Source organism: Octodon degus, unplaced genomic scaffold (genome assembly GCF_000260255.1).
Source record: "Octodon degus isolate 3935 unplaced genomic scaffold, OctDeg1.0 scaffold00118, whole genome shotgun sequence".
Taxonomy (NCBI): domain Eukaryota; kingdom Metazoa; phylum Chordata; class Mammalia; order Rodentia; family Octodontidae; genus Octodon; species Octodon degus.
This window is the reverse complement of record NW_004524694.1, coordinates 2475014-2497467: the sequence shown is the minus strand read 5'-3', so window position 1 is coordinate 2497467 and position 22454 is coordinate 2475014. Positions and strand designations below refer to the sequence as shown.

The window sequence follows — 22454 nt, the reverse complement described above, 5'->3', positions numbered from 1 at the left end:
AAAAGCCAGTTAGGTAGAATTAAGAGACTCAGCTATATTCACCCTACAAGAAACCAACTGTATGCCAAGCATGGTGTTGTTCACCTGTAATTCCAGCTCAGGAGATTGAGGCAGGAGGATCACTGTGAATTCAAGTCCAGCCTGGGGTGTATAAGCAAGTTCAATGCCAACTTGAACTACATAATGAGACTCTATCTCAAACAACCACCCCATACACAAAGAAATCAACCATAATGTTAGACATAAATAGTTCAGAAATAAAAAGGACAGAAAAGAGATACTATGCAATCATTAATTAAAAGGTTTAAAACACCTGCTTAGGCAGGCACAGGGACCAGGGTTTAATCTCCAGCATGCCATGCCAGCCCCGCCCATGGGGCACTTCGATAACAATTGAGACTGGGAGTGGTGGCACATGCCTGTAATCCCAGTGCTTGGGAGGCTAAAAACAGAAGGATCACTATGAGTCCAATCTGTAGTGAGACCCTGTAGACCCTGTACTAAAATACAAAAAAAGAAACAAGAAAAAAGATAGCTTGAGCAGTTATGTTATTATCAGATGAAGTAGACTTCAGAATTAGACTTCAGAATTAGGAATCTTGTAATGGGATCGAGAGGGACATCACATAAAATTTGCCAAGAAAGCATAACAACCTGCGGTACACAAGCACTCTACAATAAAGCTTCATAATACATGATGCAAAAGCTGAAAGATCTGGAAAAGGAAATGGACCAATTCATAGTTGCAGTTGGACATTTAAAACATTGATCTCTCAGTAATCAATAGAAAGGACATATTAGAGGAGCTCAGTAGTTTTATATCCACTAGCAGTCAAGTCAGTCTTAATTTAAGTTTATGAACACTTTACTCCACAAGAGCAGAGGACACATTCTTTTTTACACATTCTTTTTTCAAGTACAGAATGGACTACTAAATAAAATGGATCATATTCTAGGCTACAAAACAAATGTGAATAAATTTAGAAGATTTGGAATAATGTTTTTACCATGCCAGCATTAAATTATAAATCAATAACATACAAACATCTAAAAAATTTCTAAATAATTAAACAACACAGTTCTAAATAATCCAGAAGTCAAAGGTTTACCTCAAAGAAAAATAGATATTATATTGAAATGAATAAAAATTAAAACACAGTATAATAAAAATTTGTAGAATACAGCTAAACGAGTCATTGGAAGGAAATTTATAGCATTACATGCTGATGATAGAAAAGACTAAGACTAATGGATAAAGAAGATGTGGTATTTTTACATAGTGGAGAATTATTCAGCTATAGAAAAGATAAATTTAAGGCTTTTAAAGGTAAATTGATGCAACTGAAGATCATACTCGTAAGTGAAATAAATCAGACCCAGGCTTGCAAACATTGTATTGTCTTGCTGTGTAAGAACCTGAAAGAGTAAGTAAAATCTGAGAGGTACAATAGATACTGTGGCAGAGAAAGAATCTGTTCAAAGGTCAAGAAAAACTGGAATGAGAAAAGGACAGGAGAGGGAGGAAGGAGGAGGAAAGATGTATTTATATTTATGGATGTATGCAGGATGGCTTGGATAATTATACTGCTGATTTCTGCTGATCTAGTGAAAAGAGAAGTTAATGTTTAAATTTCCTTTTTCTTCTCCTTTTTAATTTCTTATGACTTTTTTTCCTTTTTACCAATTTTGCATCCTTATATCTGGAAATCTAAACAAGTGATTTAGATACAACGCTATATACAACATGACAACTATTGTTGAATTCCATTTATTTATTTATTTATTTATTTATTTATTTATTGGCAGAACCAGGGATTGAACTCCAGTCCTTGCGCTTGCCAGGGAAGTGCTTATTCCATTGAGCCATTTCCTCAGCCACTGAATTCCTATTACTTTGTTTAGTGAAATTCTGCATTGTTTCTAATGTTTTTTTTTTTTAAAAAAAAACTATTTTGTATTCTCTTTAAACAATGGAAAGAAAAGACTAATTGTCTCAACCAGTGACCTACCTTCCACCATAGGAAACTAGAAAAATAAAGTTAAATTAAAACCCAAATTAAAGAAGAACATGGGGGCTGGGGAGATGGCTCAGTAAAATAAGCATTTCCCTGGCAAGCATAAGGGCCTGAGTTCAATCCCTGGTTCCACCAAAAAAAAAAAAAAAAAAAAAAGAACATAATCAGTGAAATTGAAAAAGCAAATAAAAATAAAAGCTTATTGATCAGTGAAACTGATAAACTTTAAAAAAATTTTTTTTAAATTTAAATCCAAAAGATGTATTTTGTCAAGACTGAAACATACTAGTTAAGATTTTTAATTAAAAATGTAAGAATATACTATATAAGTCCCAGCTACATGAGAGCTGAAGCAGGAGGATCATTTGAGCTTAGGTGTTTGGGACTAGCCTGGACAACATAGCAAGATTCCATCTCAAAAAAACAAAAAATAATAATATATACACTATATAGATAATATAGAATATAAATACATACTATGTTTATTATGAATACATGCTAGCTGTGTGTTTATCTTTTATATATAACATTTTAAAAATTTTTTTTTACAACTCATACAGAATTTTACTTAATAAAGTAATGTGAATTTCACAGTATTTGTTGTAATACATGGTATTGTCTTACAACCAGCTATTCATATTACCAGATATTGGAAGAAGAAAAAACTGGAGCAATGTATAAGAAATTAAGAAAAGAAAAAGTATAAACAATTGAAAAAAAGGAGACGAAGCTAATTAGAGCATTGATTGCTTCTATTTCCATTTTTTTTCTTTTTTAAAAATTTTTATTTATTTGTTTATTTTTTGTCCTGTCAGAGGTGAATATTCTATTGGCATCTAAATGCTATAAGTGAATTCAAATAAACATCTAATACTGCCTAGCAGTCTATAATATTAGTGGGTTATCCTCAGAAGTAATTGACTTGAGCCTTTTACAGCTTATCCTATTAATATGGATTTACTTTATATACCTCATTTTTATACTTTTCTATTGGATGGCTAAAGACCAAGATATAGCAAGACCTATATACCCAGAAATGTAACTTTTGTATCTGATAAGGTCAGCCAAGTACTCTCAGGATTTATCCTGCAGCCCTGTACCACCTTTTGTACATTCTTTTGTCAGTGTCTGACCTGAGGATGAGTCACGGCCATTGCTTGACCAATTTGCTCTCTTTGAAAGCTTGAGAAAATGTTTTTTCTCTCCATGTGACTCTCCCCAGGCTCACTTTACATCATCGAACACATTTTTCTGTGGCTCCATAGTCTTCTTGATCAGAAAGTTTGGAGCACAACTGAGTTACATGTTGTTACAGTACAGGTTCTCCTATGTCCCGAGTCTTTACTGACCTTGAAAGGCTAGGGCCAAAATGTTGGCTGACCATGCAGCCCTTCCTTTTCTCCAAATTTTGATCTGCTAACTTAGGTTGTTAACCCTCCAGAAGAGAAGCTAATTATTAACCTGCAATATATGCAGTATGGTTTATCCTATCTGTAGAAATATCAAACATTTTGGCATATCCTGGAACAGGTATTTTCCATCAGATATTGATATGTTGGACTTTAAGTCTTTACAGAATATGAAGGAAAAATAATTATATAAAAGTAGAAATAAGCATTTACATATTTTTACAAAGAAATTTAGAAAACCTAGTCATATATGGAATTGTAAGTCCTTATATTAGGGAGATAATATGATATTTACAGTAGTGGGTCTGGTTTCTTTCACTAAAAAGTATATCTTCAAGGGGCATCCACTTAAATATGAAGGCTTCAAGTTTATCATTCTTTATAGCTGAGTAGTACTCCATTATATAAAAGTACCACATCTTTTTCAACCATTCCACATGTGATGGGCATTTTGGTTGTTTCCAAGATCTGGCTATCACAAATTGTGCTGCTATAAACATAGGTACACATATATCATTATGATATGACATTTTCAGTTCCTACGGGAAAATTCCCAGTAGGGGGATAGCAGGTTTGAATGGAATTTCCAGTCCTAGTTTTCTAAGGAGTCTCCACACTGATTTCCATTATGGTTGCACCAGTCTACACTCCCACCAACAGTGGAGAAGGGTTCCCCTTTCCCCACAGCCTCTCCAACATTTGTTGTTGGTTGATTTCTTTATGTTAGCCAATCTTTCTGGGATGAGATGATATCTCAGTGTTGTTTTAATTTGCATTTCACAGACGGCTAGTGATGCATTTTTTCATATATTTATTCACTTCTTTAATTTTGTTCTCTGAGAAATGTGTGTTCATCTCGGATGCCCATTTCTGGATTGGGTCTTTAAATTTAGGGGCCCTAATGTTCTTTAGTTCTTTATATATTCTAGAGAGCAGATAAACTCTCTACTGATAAACTTTTACTCAGCCTGATGAAGAAAACAAAAAATAAAAAAAAAGGACAAGATAAAAATGACTAATACTAGAAATGACAGAGTGGATATCATTACAGTTTCTACTGATGTTCAATATAAAAATGAGGGAATTTTACAACTGTTATGTGATTAAACTCAGTAATTCAAATGAACATTTTTATCTAGTTGTCCCCCCAAAGCCTCATGTAGTCATGGGGTGGGGACTTCTAGAGTTTGAGATTAATTCATGATCAAGGCTGGGATTATGAGTTTTAGTACTGCTGGGATTATGGGTATGAATGCTACACTCAGCCTGGGGCATATAGCCTGAATGCCACTTAAGGGAGACAGACTTCTCTGTAGCCATTGTTGCTATCACTCCCTTTGCTCTCTTTCTCTTTGCCACTGCCATGAAAGGCTGCTCTCTGCCATGCCAGTCTGGCTTGAAGCCTGCTGGGTATGGACTGAAACCTTCGGTAAGTGTGAGCTAAATAAACCTTTCCTTCCTTCATTTTGCATGTTGGGTATTTGTCCCAGCAATGAGAGAAGAGTAACTGAGACAGGCATATTCCTTGAATGACAGGAATGTGTTTCTTGAATGCTCATGCAAAAGGATACATAGCTTTGCATTAAAGGTATTAGCCTGTAGTTAAAAGTCTTACCGCAAAGCAAGCAGTAGGTGCAAATGGCATCACTAGTGAATTCTATCAAAAATTTATAGATGAAGTAATGCCAAGTATGTGAAAACTTTTCCAAACATCAAAGTAGAGGAATTAACTCTCAACTTACAAAGCTAGAATTATGCTGATGCCAACCCTAGATAAAGGAAGTTCAAAGAAAAGTAAAAAACTACAACTATTCCTCATGAACATAGATATAAACATCTTCAAAAAATGTAGTTAGATTGAAGTAATGCAAGAAAAACTAGAAAAAGATTATCATATTTTAGAACATAGACTTGTATTTTCCTCACTTTGTATGAAGCATTGAATTTTTTAAGAAAAATCTGACATTAAAAGCACAGGCAACAAAAGAAAAAAATGATAAATTAGACTTCATAAATACTAAATTTTTTACACTCCTAAGGATACTGTCAAAAATGTAAAAATACAATCCACAGAATTAGAGAAACTGCTTATAAATCATGTATCTGATAAGGACTTGTATCTAGGTTCTATAATGAACTCTTAAAACTTAATAAGGGGCTGGGGAGATGGCTCAGTAGAATAAGTGCTTCCCTGGCAAGCGCAAGGGCCTGAGTTCAATCCTTGGTTCCACAAAACAAACAAACAAACAAAAAAAGCCCTCAATAAAATGTGTTTGTGTGTGTGTGTGTGTGTGTGTGTGTGTGTGTGTGTGTGGTACCGGGGATTGAACTCAGAATCCTGTACTTGCCAGGCAGGTGCTTATTCTACTGAGCTATCTCCCCAGCCCAAAACTCAATAAAATGAAAATCAATTTAAAAATATAAGTAAGACTTGAATAGACAGTTCTTTAACTAAATAAATGCAAATGTCCAACCACTATGTGAAAAGATGCTCAGTGATCTTTAGTGATAACAGAAATACAATTAAAATCAATAAGAAATACCACTTCATATCTGCCACAGTGACTATAATAAATAAGATAACAAGTGTTCGGTTATTAAAAAAATTAGAAGTCTTAAATATATATGATTTAATTCCAAGCTACTTCAGCTACTTTGTAAAAAGATTAGCCAGGGTTATTATATGGCTGAGAAATTCCATTTTTACATAAATACTCAAGAACATTAAAATATACAGCAATACAAACATAGATGCAAACTTTTACTTATAATAGGATCTTTTGTAATAGCCAATGTTACCTGATGAGTAGACAAACAAAATGTAGTGTAACTATACTATGGGATATTATACAGCAATAAAAAATCAACTACAGTATTTATACAAGCTACAGCAGGGATATACCTTGAAAGCATTAGGCTAAATGAAAGAAGACAGTCACAAAGACCACATATGATATTTAATTTAACATTCTTTTTAAAAATAATTTTCTCCCAATAGTGTCTCAATCGTGAACAAGGGATTAAATGGATCAAAAAAGAAAGACTTCCTGCATTTCTGGAGAGTGATTGCTATTTTGAATACAGGTATTGGAGTTCCATCAGTATATATATTTTAAATGGTCATTTATCACCTAAACTCATTTTTCTTTGATTTCTTAGCATATCAGCCCACTGGAGTTTGGGTTCTATTTGCTATATAATAAAAAGTGGTAGACCATTGCCAAAAAAAATAACTTCACTTTCCAAAATGATTTCACAGAAGTAGTACCTAATAAGTGTACTTCAATTGTATCTCTTTCATTGTTGTACTTTTTAAACTAGACTATTGATGATAATGATATTTTTGTACAGTTCATGGATAAATATTAATACATTATAAAGAATATCTGTACAAAGCTAAGCTTTTCCTTTATTTCCTCTTTTAAAATGTCATGTGGGGGCTGGGGAGATAGCTCAGTGGCATAAGCACTTGATCCTCAGTAGAGTGTGCCATGCTAGCCCTGGAACTGGGCGTCATTGTACATGCCTGTAATCCCAGCACTAGGGAGGCTGAGACAAGAGGATCACTATGAGTCCAAACTGCATAGTGAGATCTTATATCCAAAAATAAAGTGTCAAATACCCAAACATTCTGAAACTATACTAAAAGTTGACCTTTGCTTATAGAAATCATTTTAAAATAAAAATCAACTGAAATAGAAATTATAAAAATTATTAATTACAGAATTGCCCCATGAGTGAACCGCTCTAATGAATAAATCATTAATTTCAGCAGAATCTAAGAGAATCATCATCCTAAGAGGTAGGAGGAGAGATCACCTTGATAAATACTCAAAATTTTAGGCTTTTTTCTGAGTTTTACTATATTTGAAACTTAGTCAGATTTTATGATTTGTACAATGTAGGTTGGCCAAATTGGTCTCGCAAGTAAAATGGAGCAAGTCAGGTGTGAGTTTCACAATTGGTACAAATTTTTCTCCATGGATTCTGAGGAAACCACCCAGTCCACCACCTCCCACTGTTGAAGAAGACAATCTTATCATTATGAAAAAGTTCTACGTTTCTCTTGGACAGGTAAAAATGTGCATATTGTTTTATGAAACTTTTTATTTCAGAGATACTTCATTTATAACACTTGCACAGTGAAAATGATTCAAAACACTTCTAAAATATGTTTAGCAATAACTCTTAGATTTATGCTGACTCATTTGCTCTGCACTCTAGCCTTAAATTCAATCAGAAATATTATGTCATGTTATGTCATGTGTCTGAAGTTACAAAAGCAAGATTGAAGAACATGCTCAATATCACCTAGGAAGCAAGGGCAACTTGTGTTATATTCATGGTTTGGTTATTCATTTAAAAATTGTTATTATTTGAATTCAATTATTTTTATACAAAAGATGACAAACTGTCTTCACCTGTCTAGGTAATTCCTTGTAGTAAAATGTATTACTATTTAACTGCTGCCAGAGAAATCTGTCCTCCATGACTATGGAAATGTATGGCTGTATGAGTATATTCAAAGAGATAAAGCCTAGAATAGAACGCCTTTTTAGATCATCAAGACTTGGTGAAAAGTGTTGTTTGATTTTTGGTCTCTATCAGTTCTTATTTCTGTTAACACTTTTGATACATAATTCTGTACAAAATCAGGGATGGTAAATGTGTGACCCTTGGCTGCTGCTCTCTGACTGTCGTCATCACATTCATTGCTAACCAACTGTTAGGATTTTTCTACTGAACTAGGACTTAACTTCAGATTCTCTTTGACACTGTTTTAGATAGGCACTACCAAAGATATCATACAAGAGGAAAGCTATTGATCTGTGTTGGAATGGGTAGATTTAGTTAATTGAACCTTTCTTCATGTGTGTTTGTATCAGTCAGTGTTTACTAGAGAAACAAATAACAAAATATACAGAAATATCTCTGGCAAGCACAAGGGCCTGAGTTCAATCACCGGTTCCGCAAAAAAAAAAAAAAAGATACACAGAAATAAAAGAATTTCCAAGATTGGCTTACAGTGGCCACCCACAGAGTCAGATGTGGAAGTGTGCAGAGGATCTGTCTGGACCCTGGAGCCCAAAGGATTCACATGAAGGTCTGGAGCTCAATGCAGTGTCCCATGGGAGTCCCTGTCAGGAAGCTGGTGAACCTGCCCTGGAAGCCAGGCTGTGATGACCAAGGTGAAGGCAAAGACTGGAGCTCCTCAGAAGAAACAGAAGCCTATCTGTCCTCCTTCCTGTCCCCATTATACCTTCCAGGTGACAAGTCACCTAGAGTGGGCCTTCCATAGCCTAGGGTTGGAATTGCTGAGCCAATTTGGTGATGCTTCCCTTCCTCAAGTTGATACAATTCGTCAACCATCACTTGTGTTCCTACTAAATATTGTAGTTTAGTATTTCTATCAGTAATATTTGCCAAAATGTAAAGTTATGTTTAATTATTTTGTTGAAAAGTGACTGGTGATATACTCAAGACACATTTTTCTTCTCTCTTGCTCTTTTTCTCTTTACATATTTTAGAAATGTCAGAAATGTTATAAAATGTGTACTGACAGGTGAGGTCAATAAACATGTAAAATGAGCTGGATGTGGTGGCACATATGTATAATCTCAGCACTCAAGAGACTGAGGCAGGGGGGAATCTTTGCAAGATCTGAGACCAGCATGGGCCACAAAGTAAGCTTAAGGCCAGCCTAAACTTCATAGTGAGACCATGTTTCAAAAAGACAAAAATACAACAAAGCAAAAAAGTCATGCAAAGTGAAGATCTATCCAGGAAAATAAGCTCTGGCTTCTTATATGTGAATTTAAGCAAATATAGGGAATAAAGAATCCAAGCTAGTTTTTCTGAGATGAAAAAGTTAATTTCTGTTCACTTGATTAATACTTTATATATTATTATCATTTTCATAGCCTTTATTCTTTGGGCCTTTTTAATAATTAAACTACAACTATAGATAGAAATTAACCTTTATTATAATTGGTAATACTTCTTTGAGTCCTCAGTTACACCATCTAAATTGGCCTATATCTTAAAAGCATAGTTGGAATAATTCACTGGTAAATGACTGACAACTTTATTCTTTCTCGCTCTTTACCCCATCATCCTTTTTGATCACTTGATACTTGTATATTGGTCTAACTAAATTTCTTGAGTATTCCTTAATTTATTTTGGTCTCTTCTCAGTACTGAGGATACTGCTTGGAAGAGTCGTGGCTTAGTAAGTAAAGGAAAATGGAAACAAAAGTGAATTAGAGGGCTGGTGAGATGGCTCAGTGGTCTAAAGCACCTATTTAGAACAAGCTTAGCCAAAGCACAGGGACTGCGGTTCAATCCCCCGGCACCACATGCCAGCCAGCCCCGCCCCCTGGTGGGCTGAGCTGGCCACACACACACACACACACACACACACATAAGTAAATAAAAATAAAATTTTAAAAAGTGAATTAGAGCCTTCCAAAGCTCCTGTGTACACAGGGAACCTTACCTCTAAAAGGGACAGTGGCTGCACAGAAGACATCTCTGCTTTCTTTCTTTTGCTTTGATCTCATTGTGTACCTGACATGCCTGCTAATTCTCTGTAATAGACAGGGAATATTTTCCATTTGAGCCTTGCCCCTTCTTCGAGTGTTGAACTGAGTGCCAGTCACCTGACAGTTGGAGAAAGAAGAAATGAGAATGTTGTACTCCCTTTCTTTTCTTGTTAAGCAACTTGGATTCTCTGGGAAAAACAGAGGCATTATTGAGACAGACAGAGTACTTTCCTAGGATAGGTGGGTTAGGAGCCTCTTAGGGCTAGAGTTCCAGAAGTTTCCAGGTTGGAAATTGGGTTAGCTGCTCAGAGGTACACAAAGCAAAGGAAAAATTGAAGGCTGCATCTGTGAGCAGGTAGAGTCAGGAATTTGTAGGAAGCATCCAATTCAGCAAAGTTGTGAAAGCTGAGTCTAAGACAAAGGAACAGTCAAGATTGGAAAGATGTACAGAATTCTGACAGTAGAGTCTGTCATGTTGGGTAGGAAATGAAAGAAGTAGAAAGAGGAACAGGAGGAAAAACATAGAATATTATTTCCATTATTTTCTTAGATAATGAATTCTAATATGGTTTTCTTTTTCCATAAAATAATTTTTCCTTTATATATTATACTACATAAATTAAATACTATCATAATGATTCCTTCAGGTTTGTGATCAGAGGAACACTGTTAATCTTATTTTAAACTAATATATCCCTTTCTTCCTAGGCCTCCTACACTCAAACAAAAGATTGGTTTTCACTAGCAAAACAAAATCAGGAAATGATATCCACCTTTTCATTACCCTGTTGTATACCCCACAGTAAAATTGAATCACCAGTTATTTCATCTGATTCTGGTAAGCAGAAAAGAATAAGAGTAACTTCTTTAAATCTGTGCTTTTATGTTACAGGATAGCATTCAGTGGGTTGGGGAAGAAAAAAAACACTTACCTGGCTCCTGCCTGAATTTCCTACTGTTTTTTTGAGAGACAAATTTGTTCTGTGAAAGGAGAGTGAGTTTAGAACCCAGCACTGATACCTAGGAGCATTGGGAGTTGAACCCTCAGCCTTCTCATTGAGCTTCAATCCTAGCCTTTTATTTTTGTTTTGTTTTGTTTTGTATTTTGAGTCAGGGTCTCTCTAAATTGCCCAGGCTGGGCTCACACTTGTAATCTTCTTGCCTCATTCACCCACCCCCCAGAAAGCTGGGACTGCAGGAGTGTACTATTACCTCCATCTAGCATGACTTGCTTTCTCATCTGTAAGATTAGACTAATGATACACACTAAATGTGTAGGAAACAGTTGGCCTAGTGGCTGGTCACTAATGTGCAGTAAATATATGCTTGTCTTATCTATTTCCTAGTTTCGAATTCTTACTTTTAAGACTGTTTATTAAGGGCTAGCCAAACAGCTCAGCAGACTAAAGTGCCTGCTTAGGCAGAGCACAGCAACTGGGGTTCCATCTCCAGCATGCTGTGCTGGGCCTGACCCCGGGGCACCTGAGATGGCAGTTGAGACTGGGCGTGGTGGCGTATGCCTATAATGCCAGTGCTTGGGAGGCTGATAACAGGAGAATCACTAAGAGTCCAATCTATATAGTGAGACTCTGTAGACCCTGTACTAAATATATATTTTTAAAAAGATTTTAAAAAGACTGTTTATTAAGTAATAAAGTGAGTGTAATGTTTGTTCTTCCTGAAAGTAAATAATCACTGATGAAAGCTGAATTTCCCTTCTGTTTTGAAGTTCAGATTATTTTTTAGGTGGAAAAGCAGATATGTTACTACTGCATGGAGCTTTTGTGGTGACATTACCTTCTCATAAAAAGTAAAAGGAACCTGTCCGAAATAAAAGTCATTGTGATATTGTTAGAAGGGAAAAAAAACTAAATGTGATTCAGGAGAAGAACCTTAGGATTTACTAAGAGTTCTTGAATTTACTAAGAGTTCTTAACTTTAATCCTTCTGAAAAGTATATTCAACACTGAGGAAGATAAATCTGGATTCTCTAGAATTAAACTTAAGTCTAAGTAAAGAGGAACATAATCTCCCTAGTTGAAGACAGCTGTATTTATAAGCTTCCTGCTGCCTTCCTCAAAATATTAAAGTAGAAAACTAAAGAGTAAACAATGGAAAAAGGAAGAGAAATGATAGGACAGTGGTGAGCAGAAATGCCTGTGCTGATCTCTACCACACCCTTCCTTCAATTCTGTGGGAGTTAGAATTGCCCAGTACCCCTTCACAGCTTTACAGTGTGTAATCATCACTTGTATTGAGGAGTTGGCATATATATTTTCAATAAATATATAACAAAATCTTGCCAGTGCATTGAGATTTGAAATCAAGTGAGAAAGTGGACATGGGGAATAGGACACAGGCAGAATACCTGTAGCATTTTCCATGGCATTTTTGAGATAGACTTACTGTATGAAATACAGTGCTGGTGTCTGATATTTCCCCAATTTCTAAAGAGAAAGTAGGGGCAAAATGCCCTGTCTTTGGAAAAGGTTAAAATAATCCACTGGAAACCTCCACAGATCTAAATGTGATTCAGGAGAAGAATGCTGATTTCTAACTTCAGTCAGAGACTGTATGACAGACAATATTTTAATCTTTCTTATAAAAGCAAATTTTTAAAAACTGTTGATATTAACTCTAGTTCTAGTCTATTTGTCTATGGTCTCATCATATATTGGCTAATTTTCTTTTATCATTCTACTCAGTCTAAAATATTGCATTTTAAAAGAATATGAAGCCTTTTAAAATATCCTGTATCATAGAGATGTCAAATGCTTAGTCCTTCTGTCACATTCAGGAAAGTTAAGATTATCCCTGTTGGCAGGTTTTTCCTTACTGGTTCCAAATGTGGCTTTAGAATCCTTCTGAAGGCACTGGTCCTTCTGGCCACTCCTTGTAGTAAGCTAGTTTGTCATGCTGGCTCTATAGCATCTGTTAATAATAAAAATGTTTGTATTCACATCTAACCTAATGCCCTTTTATAACTTAATGCAGAGAATTTTATCTTTGATGATGGAGTTCACCCGAGGACAAAAAGAAGCTCATCTAAAACCACTAAATTAACTTCTGAATTGGAAGAAGATGAGGAAGGGTCTATATCTGTAAAAGACACTCCCTCGCGAGCTCTTCTGAGAATATACCTGGAAAAGCAACGTGATATGTCTGACAGAAGCTTGACATTGCATTTTTCAACATTTGAAGAGTTTTTAAATTCTTATATATTCTTTATTCTGAAAGCAGCCATTCAGAAAATTATTGGAGAGCCACTTAGTGAAAGCCCAGACTTCATAAACTTCAGCAATGTAGGACAAGTGGTGGTTGATGATCCTTTTGAATTTCTCCTTGAACCAGTTCAGACCATAATGGGAAAGTCAGAGGAAGCATTAGGAAAACACAATTTAAATTTAAAGAGGGACAGCTTTGGACCTGAGGGCATGGCTGATTGGAATATTTCTCACCAAACTTACAACATTAGCAATAGGAAAGAGTTTGAAAATTTTAAGAATTTTATGAAGGGCACTTTAGGAGAGAGATACTGGTGGTTGTGGATGGATATAGAGAGGTTAAAAGTTCTTAAAGACCCTGGAAGACATCAAAGGTATTTCTACTTCCATTTTAAATAGTTTTAAAAGAATTATAGAATATTTGTTTGGGTTTTAAGCATGGGCACAAAATCTGCACTAAATATGAAAATGTTATTTATCCTTTTGGAAATATCATTAATGGTAGCATTTATCTTATATTAAATTTTGACTTCGTAAGTTTTCTGATTTCCTAGCTTTCAGGTACTACTAACAGAAATAATTTAAGTTTGCATAATGTTTTTTCCCATAGGTTCTAGAATTTATCTAAAATTACTTAAATTTTTATAATATTCCAATGATACAGAATTTTTATCAAAAAATTATCATTTATATGACCACACTCCCATAAGATAAGACCTGTGTTCCTGGCAACCTGATTGATTAACAGATTCCATCTTTGGTAGGATTCCATATAGCTGGATATCTGAATGAGTCTGTCAAAGAGCCTCCTGGAGATCTAATAGGACTCAGGTCTTCATCGGGCCAGCTCCATATGTTTAAGATTATTTTAAGTCTAAGACTTTCAAGAGGAAACTTCATTAAGAAAGTTCTGATCTCATTTGCACTTGTGATACAGTGCAGTAGATTGCAATTTGTATTAGTGGTTTCATATTAGTATGAATATTAGTATATAGTAGTGATTGAGTTATCCCAGTTATTTTATAGCATCCAAATCACAGAGCTCATCAAGTGCATACTAGTGATTGGAATATTTGTTATTTTAGTGGCATTAAGGTTACAGAGCTTTAAGAACAGGGGTCATTAAACAGTTATAAAGTATGACTTGATTGATCATGGGTGAAAGATCACTACTACTTTTAAAGACATCAGGGAAGATGTATGCAAGTAAGCTACATAGATTTTTCAGGATATAGCCCTATAGATAATATTTTAGGCAATATTAAAAGAAGCTAGTCAGGCATTGGCACACTTGTAATCCTAGCATTCAAGAGGCTGAGGCAGAAGGATTGCTGTGAGTTTGAGGCCAACCTCAGCTACATAGTGAGCTCAAGGCCAGCCTAAAACACATAGCAAGGCCTTGTCTCAAAAAACAAAAGAAGAAAAATATATATAGAGAGAATGAGAGTCAACCAAACAAATATATGCACACTTACTAATAAATGTGCAGTTCACCATACTAATAAATGTCAAGAAGCTAATGGCCACCACTTTGAGTACCTCTTATAATTTAGAAACCAAAGGTAACTTGTATTAATCTCATGATATCTATATAAATTTACTGTTGAAATATACATTTTTTCTTGATGTATACTTTTTTAGTGGACTCTATATATTATTAATATGTATTAAAGGGCACTGAAGGCATCAGAAAAATGCTGTAGTGGATTGCTACATACTTAATGGCCTAAAGCGACCAAGTTTATTCTATTACATTTCTGGAGGTCAGAAGGCTCTGGGAGGAGAGTTCTTTTTCTTTTTCTAATCTTGGAAGGTCACCTACATTCATTGGCTTGTGGCTTTTTCCTCCTCCTTCAAAGCTAGCAGCATAATATTTTGTCTTCTCTCTGACATTCATGTCTTTGTGATTCTGATCCTCCTGCCTCCCTCTTGGAAGGATTCTTGTGATATCATTGAGACCACTCAGATCACTCAGCATAATCTCCTTATGGTCTTAATCCCATTCATAGTCTATTTGTAAGGTAATAAATTTACAAATTCTGGAAATTAAGGTTTAGACAGCTTTGCAAGGGCATTCAGCTTATTATAAACACTTTTCCATAACTATGGAAATATTTTCATCTCCATAAAAATGTTTAATGCTCCTATAAATCAGTTGTGGTGTTGAGATAGTTTATTACTTCTCTGAAAGGTTGTGTTTTATTTCAGACATCTTGAGAAGATGAAAAAATGCTACCTAGTGAGCAGTGGAGAGTGCTACCTTTCTGCAGAAGTCTTATCAAAACTTAATTTGTTAGATGGGTCTCAGTGGACTGAAGAACATTTAAAAATTATTCAATCTGAAGTCATAAAACCTTTACTTCTATACTGGTAAGAACAATAATATGAACCAAAGTTATTTACTTTCACTTTTTTAAGGCAAGTTATAAGTAATACCTTTGTCATATGGGTATATAACTTGTTGAAGTTTAAAATGATAAGATTATTATATCTTTGGCCTTCCTTGAAGTACTTATCTTTCAGATAATTGGGGATTTGCTGTGACTTTAAATCTATAGGTTGGACAGTACTTAAGTTCCCTTTTATCTGTGAGCACATCCTTCTACCTTTTTATGATCAATATCCCATAAAATTTATGCTTGTGTAACTGTGTGTGTATGTGTAGCTAGAAGTATAGACTTATCGCAGTGGACTTTTTTTGTCTCTTATTTTTTGAGACTAAAGTCTCATTATGTAATTCAGGCTGGCCTTGCACTCTCAGCAGCCCTCCTGCCACAGCCTCCTGAGTACTGGAGTTGTAGGCATGCACCATCACATGCAGCTCTAATGGGCATTTTCTGAGCACTTACCTTAGGCCAAGTATTGTGCTAAGGATAAAAAGTTCAAATAGTCAAGTCTACAGATCATAGTGCAAAGAGGCACACCAGGTGAAAGTAGTGTAATAAAAGGGTGGCAAATGTACAGGTCCAGAGGTCTTATTTCACAGGGGACTTGAAGAAAGGAAAACAAGGATGGACACAGTGGAGAAGATCTGTGCTACTTAAGGGCCACTGAGTTGCCTGTAGTGACTGTGTCAGATCTCATCCCATCATTTCTCTACCTTCAATTTCACTGGTTGCCAAAAATTTCAGCTAAAGTTTGGATCTTTTAATTTAGCAAACAAAATCATTATGATTTGTTCCTTGCCCTTTTCTCTGGTATCATTTCTTATGTAGATATTCCAGATTATATGTACATTTCATTTGCTATGTATAGTGTGCTATTGTAATCTTTCTTTTAAAATTCTATTCTTAGATATGTAAGACATACAGAAAAGTAGAAATTGTACTATAGTGGGTAGCTGTGTACATATCACCCAACTTAATAAAATATTACCAAGAATAAAGTAACTTTTTTTTTTGAGACAAGGTTTCACTATGTAGTTGAGGCTGTCCTTGAACTCACTCTGTAGCCCAGGCTGGCCTCAAATTCACACTGAGCTTCCTGCCTCTGCTTCCCAAGTGCTGGGATTAAGGGCATGTACCCCTATGCCTGGCCAGAAGTAACTTTCTTTCTTAATTAAAAATTGTATTTTAAAATAATTGTAGATTCATATGCAATTATAAAAAACAGTACTAAGAGATACTGTGTATCTTTCAGTTTCCTCCAGTGGTAGCATCTTAACATAATTGTAGTTCACTATCACATTGAAAAAATTGACGCTGCTAAAATTTACTCATCTTTTCCCACATGTTACCAGTGTAATAAACACTCATTTTTGTGTAGATTTATGTTTACCTCCAAGTGATTTTATCATTATATCACGGTTTGTGCATGTTCCCCCATAGTCAGGATACAGAACAGTTATGGTACCACAGTCATGCTTTAACTTACCTATTTATAACTATATACCTCTCTTTCTCTCTCCCCTCTCCCCTTAGCTCCTGGAAACCAGTAATAAAAATTATATAATATGTAATTTTTTGGCACTAGCTTTCAAATTCAGCATAAATTCCTAGAGATCTGTCCCAGTTGTGTGCATCAACAGTTTGTTCCTTTTTATTCCTGAGTAGTATTCCACTGTAGGGATGTACTGTGTATCCTCTTACCTATTGAAGGACATTAGAGTTGTTATCAATATTTTGTTATTGGGCCAGCCAAAAAGCTCAGACAACTAAAGCACCTGCAAGCAAGTGCAGGGCCTGAGGGTTCAATCCCCGGTACCACAAAAAAAAAAAAAGTACAACCAGTGTACATAAGAACTTATGTAATGTTACCAATAAAAACAGTATGGAGCCACTGTGAAATGGCCTATAATGATAGATGAATCTATTTTTATCTATTTATTTTTTTTAGGGAAGGGTCTACAGGGTGTTCAGGGTCTCACTATTAGATCGGAGTTGTAGTAATCCACTTGTTTACAGCCTCCCAAGAGCTGGGATTACAGGTGCGTGCCACTACACCCAGTCTCAACTGTTGTCTCAGTGCTCCCTGGGGGCGAGGCCAGCATGGCAGACCCAGGGATCGAACCCTGGCCCCTGTGCCTGCTTGTAGGTGCTTTAATCTACTGAGCTATTTGGCTGGCCAATAATAGATGAATTTAAATACTGTATAATCAAATATTAATGCTATATGTGTGAAATAAGAGTGTAAAATTTAAATGGTAAGAATAGTATGGATTTAGGGAATTATATGTATATAAATAATGTGAATCAGATAACTGAGGCATCTAGATTTCCTGGTCATCACATACATGATTTATTTGATGAATCTTGTAGATATAGCCACTTCTGGTGACATAAAATAAGAAATAATTTTGTATATTTACAAGGCTGCAAGTAGAAGCTCAGAAATATAGACCAGAATGACAACTCAGACTGTGAAGGATGTTTTCTGATCCTAAATTAACTGTAGACTTTTGATTCTTTTCCTGTCCCAACCTATGGTTACATTCAGAAGATATGTATCTTCTTCCTGTTTTAGAGGGAAGCAGTTTTCTACTAGACCTCGTAGTAGGAATTGTTTGTTGGGCTGTGGAATCCAGAGGGAAGATTTGGTCCAAGAACCAATTAGCTGCAAGGCCTTGGCAGCTGGCGTTGACCTTTTGTACAGTAAACTGAAGAGTTAACCCACATCCAATTAAGTGTGGCCTTGATATTGTGCCAGACATTCTTTCTCTTAAGTGTCTGGCAAGGAAGTTAACTTTTCACTCATATAAATTACTATAAAATTAATTCCTACCTTCAAATATAAGACTTGAAATACATAATAGGAATCGTAACCTATTTCAGTAGTATACTTGAACATTATAAAATGTCTATATATTTAAAAATATTATTTTAATTCTAACAATTTATGTTTGGTACATAGATAAATGTTAAATTGCTTTAAAATGATCAGGGAACATTTTCTTTATTTTAGTAGAAATTAAGCTATTTTAAAAATTTTGTCTATGTATCCATGTCTGTGTCTATAGATTTTTTTTTTTTTTTAATTTTAGGGAAGCGTCTACAAGGTGTTCAGGGGTCTTACTGCTAGATCGGACTCGTAGTGAGCCGCCTGTTTACAGCCTCCCAAGAGCTGGGATTACAGGCGCGCACCATTACACCCAATCTCAATTGCAGTCTCAGCGTGCCCTAGGGACGAGGCTGGCATGGCAGGCCAGGATATGGAACCCCAGTCCCTGTGCCTGCTTACAGGTGTTTTAATCTGCTGAGCTATTTGGCCAGCCCTATATATAATGTTTTATTTCTTTTCCTTACCAAGAAAATAATAATTTGAACATGGTTTTATGATTTTTTCCTAATGTAGATTGCTTTTGTGTCTTAGTAAAAGGGTCTGCAGGCACTGCCATCCATAGAAAAATACTTCTAATGTCTAGGAAGCAGAAAAAGAAATAAAAATGATTAGAGGAGTGAAACAAGATTGTTTCAAACAATTGTGAGCACACCTGTAATGTAGTTTGTAGGCTTTTGATTTTGAGATTTACTTGCTGTTAACCTTAACATTTTAACCATAATTTGCTTTTAATAAACAGGGCACCAAGATTTTGTATTACTCATTTATCCTCAGCAAAAAGTGTTAGTGCCGAACTGAAATTCTGGCACTTCCGTCAAGAGGAACCAAGGAAAGACATTGACCCTTTTCCACAAATGGCAACTCTCTTACCGTTAAGACCTAAATCTTGCAATCCACAGATATCTGAGATCCAGGTAGGGTATACAGCTAATGCTTTGATCTCTATTAAGTGTACAGTTCAATGTCTGTGCTTGGGAGTTTATCCACTAATATTTAGTTTCATCAAAAACTTTATTAATATGGGGCTGGAGAGATGGCTCAGTGGTCTAAAGCACCTACTTAGAACAAGCTTGGCAAAGCATCAGGGACCACGGTTCAATCCCCCAGCACCACATGCCAGCCAGCCTTGCCCCCTGGTGGGCTGAGCTGGCCACACACACACACACCACACTCTCTCTCTCTCTCTCTGTCTCTCTGTCTCTCTCTCTCTCTCAAATAAATAAAAAAATTTAAAAAAAAACAACTTTATTAATAATAATGTATATACTGGCCCAATTAGGAAAACAAGAAAACTAATAGTTCTTTAGAGCAGTCAAAATGATTCTTTTAAAATACATGACTGTGTCACTCATCTGCTCAGGATTCTCTGTTGGCTTTCTCTTCCACTCAGAATGAAACCCAAAATCTCTACCACGCTGTACAGGCCTCTGTCATCGTCTTGGCCTTGTTTCCTCCCACTCTAACCTACTCTACCTGGCTATGCTGATCCGTTTGCTGCTCTCTGAGCACACCAAGCAAAAGCCCCAGGCCTTCATGCCTGCTGCATCCCTCTTCCTCCAGGTCCTCACAGGGCCCCCACGCTTCCTTCAGCTGCCTGCCTGTCAGTCAGGAGGCTATCCTTAGCAACACACTGATGTGTAGTGGCACACACACCCCTGTCTACTCCCTTTGTCCTGCTTTATTGGATTTCTAACCATGTGATTTACCTGTTTTTATTTTCTTCTACCTCCAACTATATGTGAAGATCTTTTTCTCTGTTAAGTGCTTATCCTTAGTGCCTAGAATAGTCCCTGGCACATACAGTTGCTTAGTAATTGTAACTTGAACCAATAAATGAAAAGTAACAACAATAGAATTAGAAGTAAGATTTTTGTCATACAATAAAGAATAAAAGCACAAAAACTATAAAAGGAAAAAATCCAAAGAGAAGAAAAGTTAATTAACTTTATAAAGAATAAATCAATAACTGTATCTATTTTGGCATTGGGATGTAATGACTAAAGATAAAAACTATATTTCTTCCTTTTTAAGAGCTGTATTTCAATAGTAAAGACCTTAACTAATCTTAGTTGCTTTTAAAGATGTTAAAATGTTATGTTACTAGCCATAATTACACACAACCTTTTCAAAAAATTAATCAGTATTCAGGCTGTCTTATTTTAAAAGGCAAGACGTTCAATAGTTTTAAGATTTTTACTTTATATACACTAGTTTAGAGCTGGAAACACATTACAGTTTTTCTGTCTGTGGTTTCTAAATTCTAGATGTACATTGAAATTATGAGAACTTCTAAAACATTCCGATACCTAGGTCCTACTTTCTGACTTAATTGATTTGGAATCATTCAGGATCACTCTTAAAATTAGGGGGAAAGGGCCAGTGAGATAGCTCAGTGGGCTAAGCACCTGCTTTGGCAAGCGCAGGGACTAGGGTTCCATCCCTGATCCTGCATGCTGCACCAGCCCCACCCCCCAGGGCATGCTGAGCCCAGAACCAAGCCTGGGTGTAGTGGCGCATGGTGGCACATGCCTGTAGTCCCAGCGCTGGGGAGGCTGAAAACAGGAGGGCAACTACAATTCCAAGCTGCATAATGAGACCTTGTACCAATTACATAAGTGAAAAAAAAAAAAAAAAAAAAAAAGAATCAGGGAGGTAACTTTGAACCTGGGTTCTAACCCTTCCTGAACATTAGAGCCACATTTCAGAACCTGCACTTTTGTAAGATTCCCAGGTGATCCTTGCGGGAAGTCCTGCTACTAGCTGTTGGGTCTCGAGCTTTAGCATCCATAGCTGTCACCGAAAGTATTTGTTCATGCAGATTCCTGGGCTCTGCCAGAGAACAGGATTCAGTGGGTCGTGCTGCCAGGCCAGGGTTTGCAGTCCAGCCAGCCCCTCGCTGGTGATCATCTTGCTGCTGCTCTGAGTCCACTCTTCAGTGTTCCCGCAGTAGCTAGTGCTCTCTCACCTGTTGTGCTGACTTCTCTCTGACCTTGGCACCTTGTGTTCTTAGTGTATGCCAACCTGCTGACTGACCTAGTCCGCCTTGTAGGTCCATGTGTCTTCGTGACCTAGTCACCAGATAAGCACACCTTTTGGAGACCTAGTGCAGGGACCCTGTCATCTGATAGCTTGTAAACATTTGTATAAAAAAAAATGAAATAAGAGGGAAGAGAAAATTAGTGATGTGGTTAAGAAAATGACCTTAAATAAGTGAATAGTGCCAAAGGAATGGAGAAAGCTTAGCTTGTGTGAAAAAGTGATATAAATATAGCTTGTTTGTTATCTTTGTTTGCCTTCTTGAAAATCACCAACTGCTGTTGTTAATGATGTTTTTCTGTTTAGACAGTATATTCAGATCTTTCTCTCTTCTTTGTAGAAAACACTAGTTTTCTGAGGAACAGAATTCAACACCATTTTATTTTTCCTATTTAAAATATTAGAACATAAAAAGGTATGCCCTATTAGAATATAGTTAAATGGATCAGTGTGTAACTACTATTTGCAGACATGATATAGAGCAATTTTTTAAAAATGTATTTAGTACAAGGTATACAGGGTCTCACTACACAGATGAGACTCATGTTTTCAGCCTCCCAACCACTGGGATTACAGGTGCATGCCACCATGCCCAGTCTCAATCAACATCTCAGTGTGCTCTAGAGGCAGGGCCAACACTGCACACCAGGGATCGAACCCCAGTCCCTATGTCTGGCTTTAATCCGATGAACTATCTGGCTGGCCCTACAGAAATTTTTAACCCTACCTTCCTCAGTTCTATTGTGCTTTTTTGTAATCTGTCTCCCCCTTTAATTTACTTTCTATATAGTCTCCTAGCTTACATCCAAGCTAGCAAGCTTAAAAACTCTAAATTAGGCTTTCCCTGCATGATACACTGGAAATTTTTTAAAATTTTATTTATTTTTATTATTATTATTATTATTATTGTATTTAGGACAGGGTCTACAAGGTCTCACTACATAGATTGGA

General features: G+C 36.1%; 1 protein-coding gene across 3 annotated transcripts in view; it reads left to right on the top strand.

Annotated features, from left to right (window-relative positions):
* Rgs22 (regulator of G protein signaling 22) overlaps positions 1-22454 on the top strand; it is a 104892-nt gene that overhangs the window by 24497 nt on the left and 57941 nt on the right. For 2 of the 3 annotated variants that reach the window (XM_023699959.1, XM_023699956.1), the window contains 6 exons: positions 6423-6508; positions 7330-7498; positions 10675-10804; positions 12961-13564; positions 15399-15560; positions 19207-19381. In XM_023699959.1, coding sequence (XP_023555727.1) covers positions 7469-7498; positions 10675-10804; positions 12961-13564; positions 15399-15560; positions 19207-19381 — 1101 coding nt within the window. In that variant the 5' untranslated portion in view covers positions 6423-6508; positions 7330-7468. The remainder of the gene's footprint in view (positions 1-6422; positions 6509-7329; positions 7499-10674; positions 10805-12960; positions 13565-15398; positions 15561-19206; positions 19382-22454) is intronic. The other variant, XM_023699958.1, reaches the window with a different exon arrangement.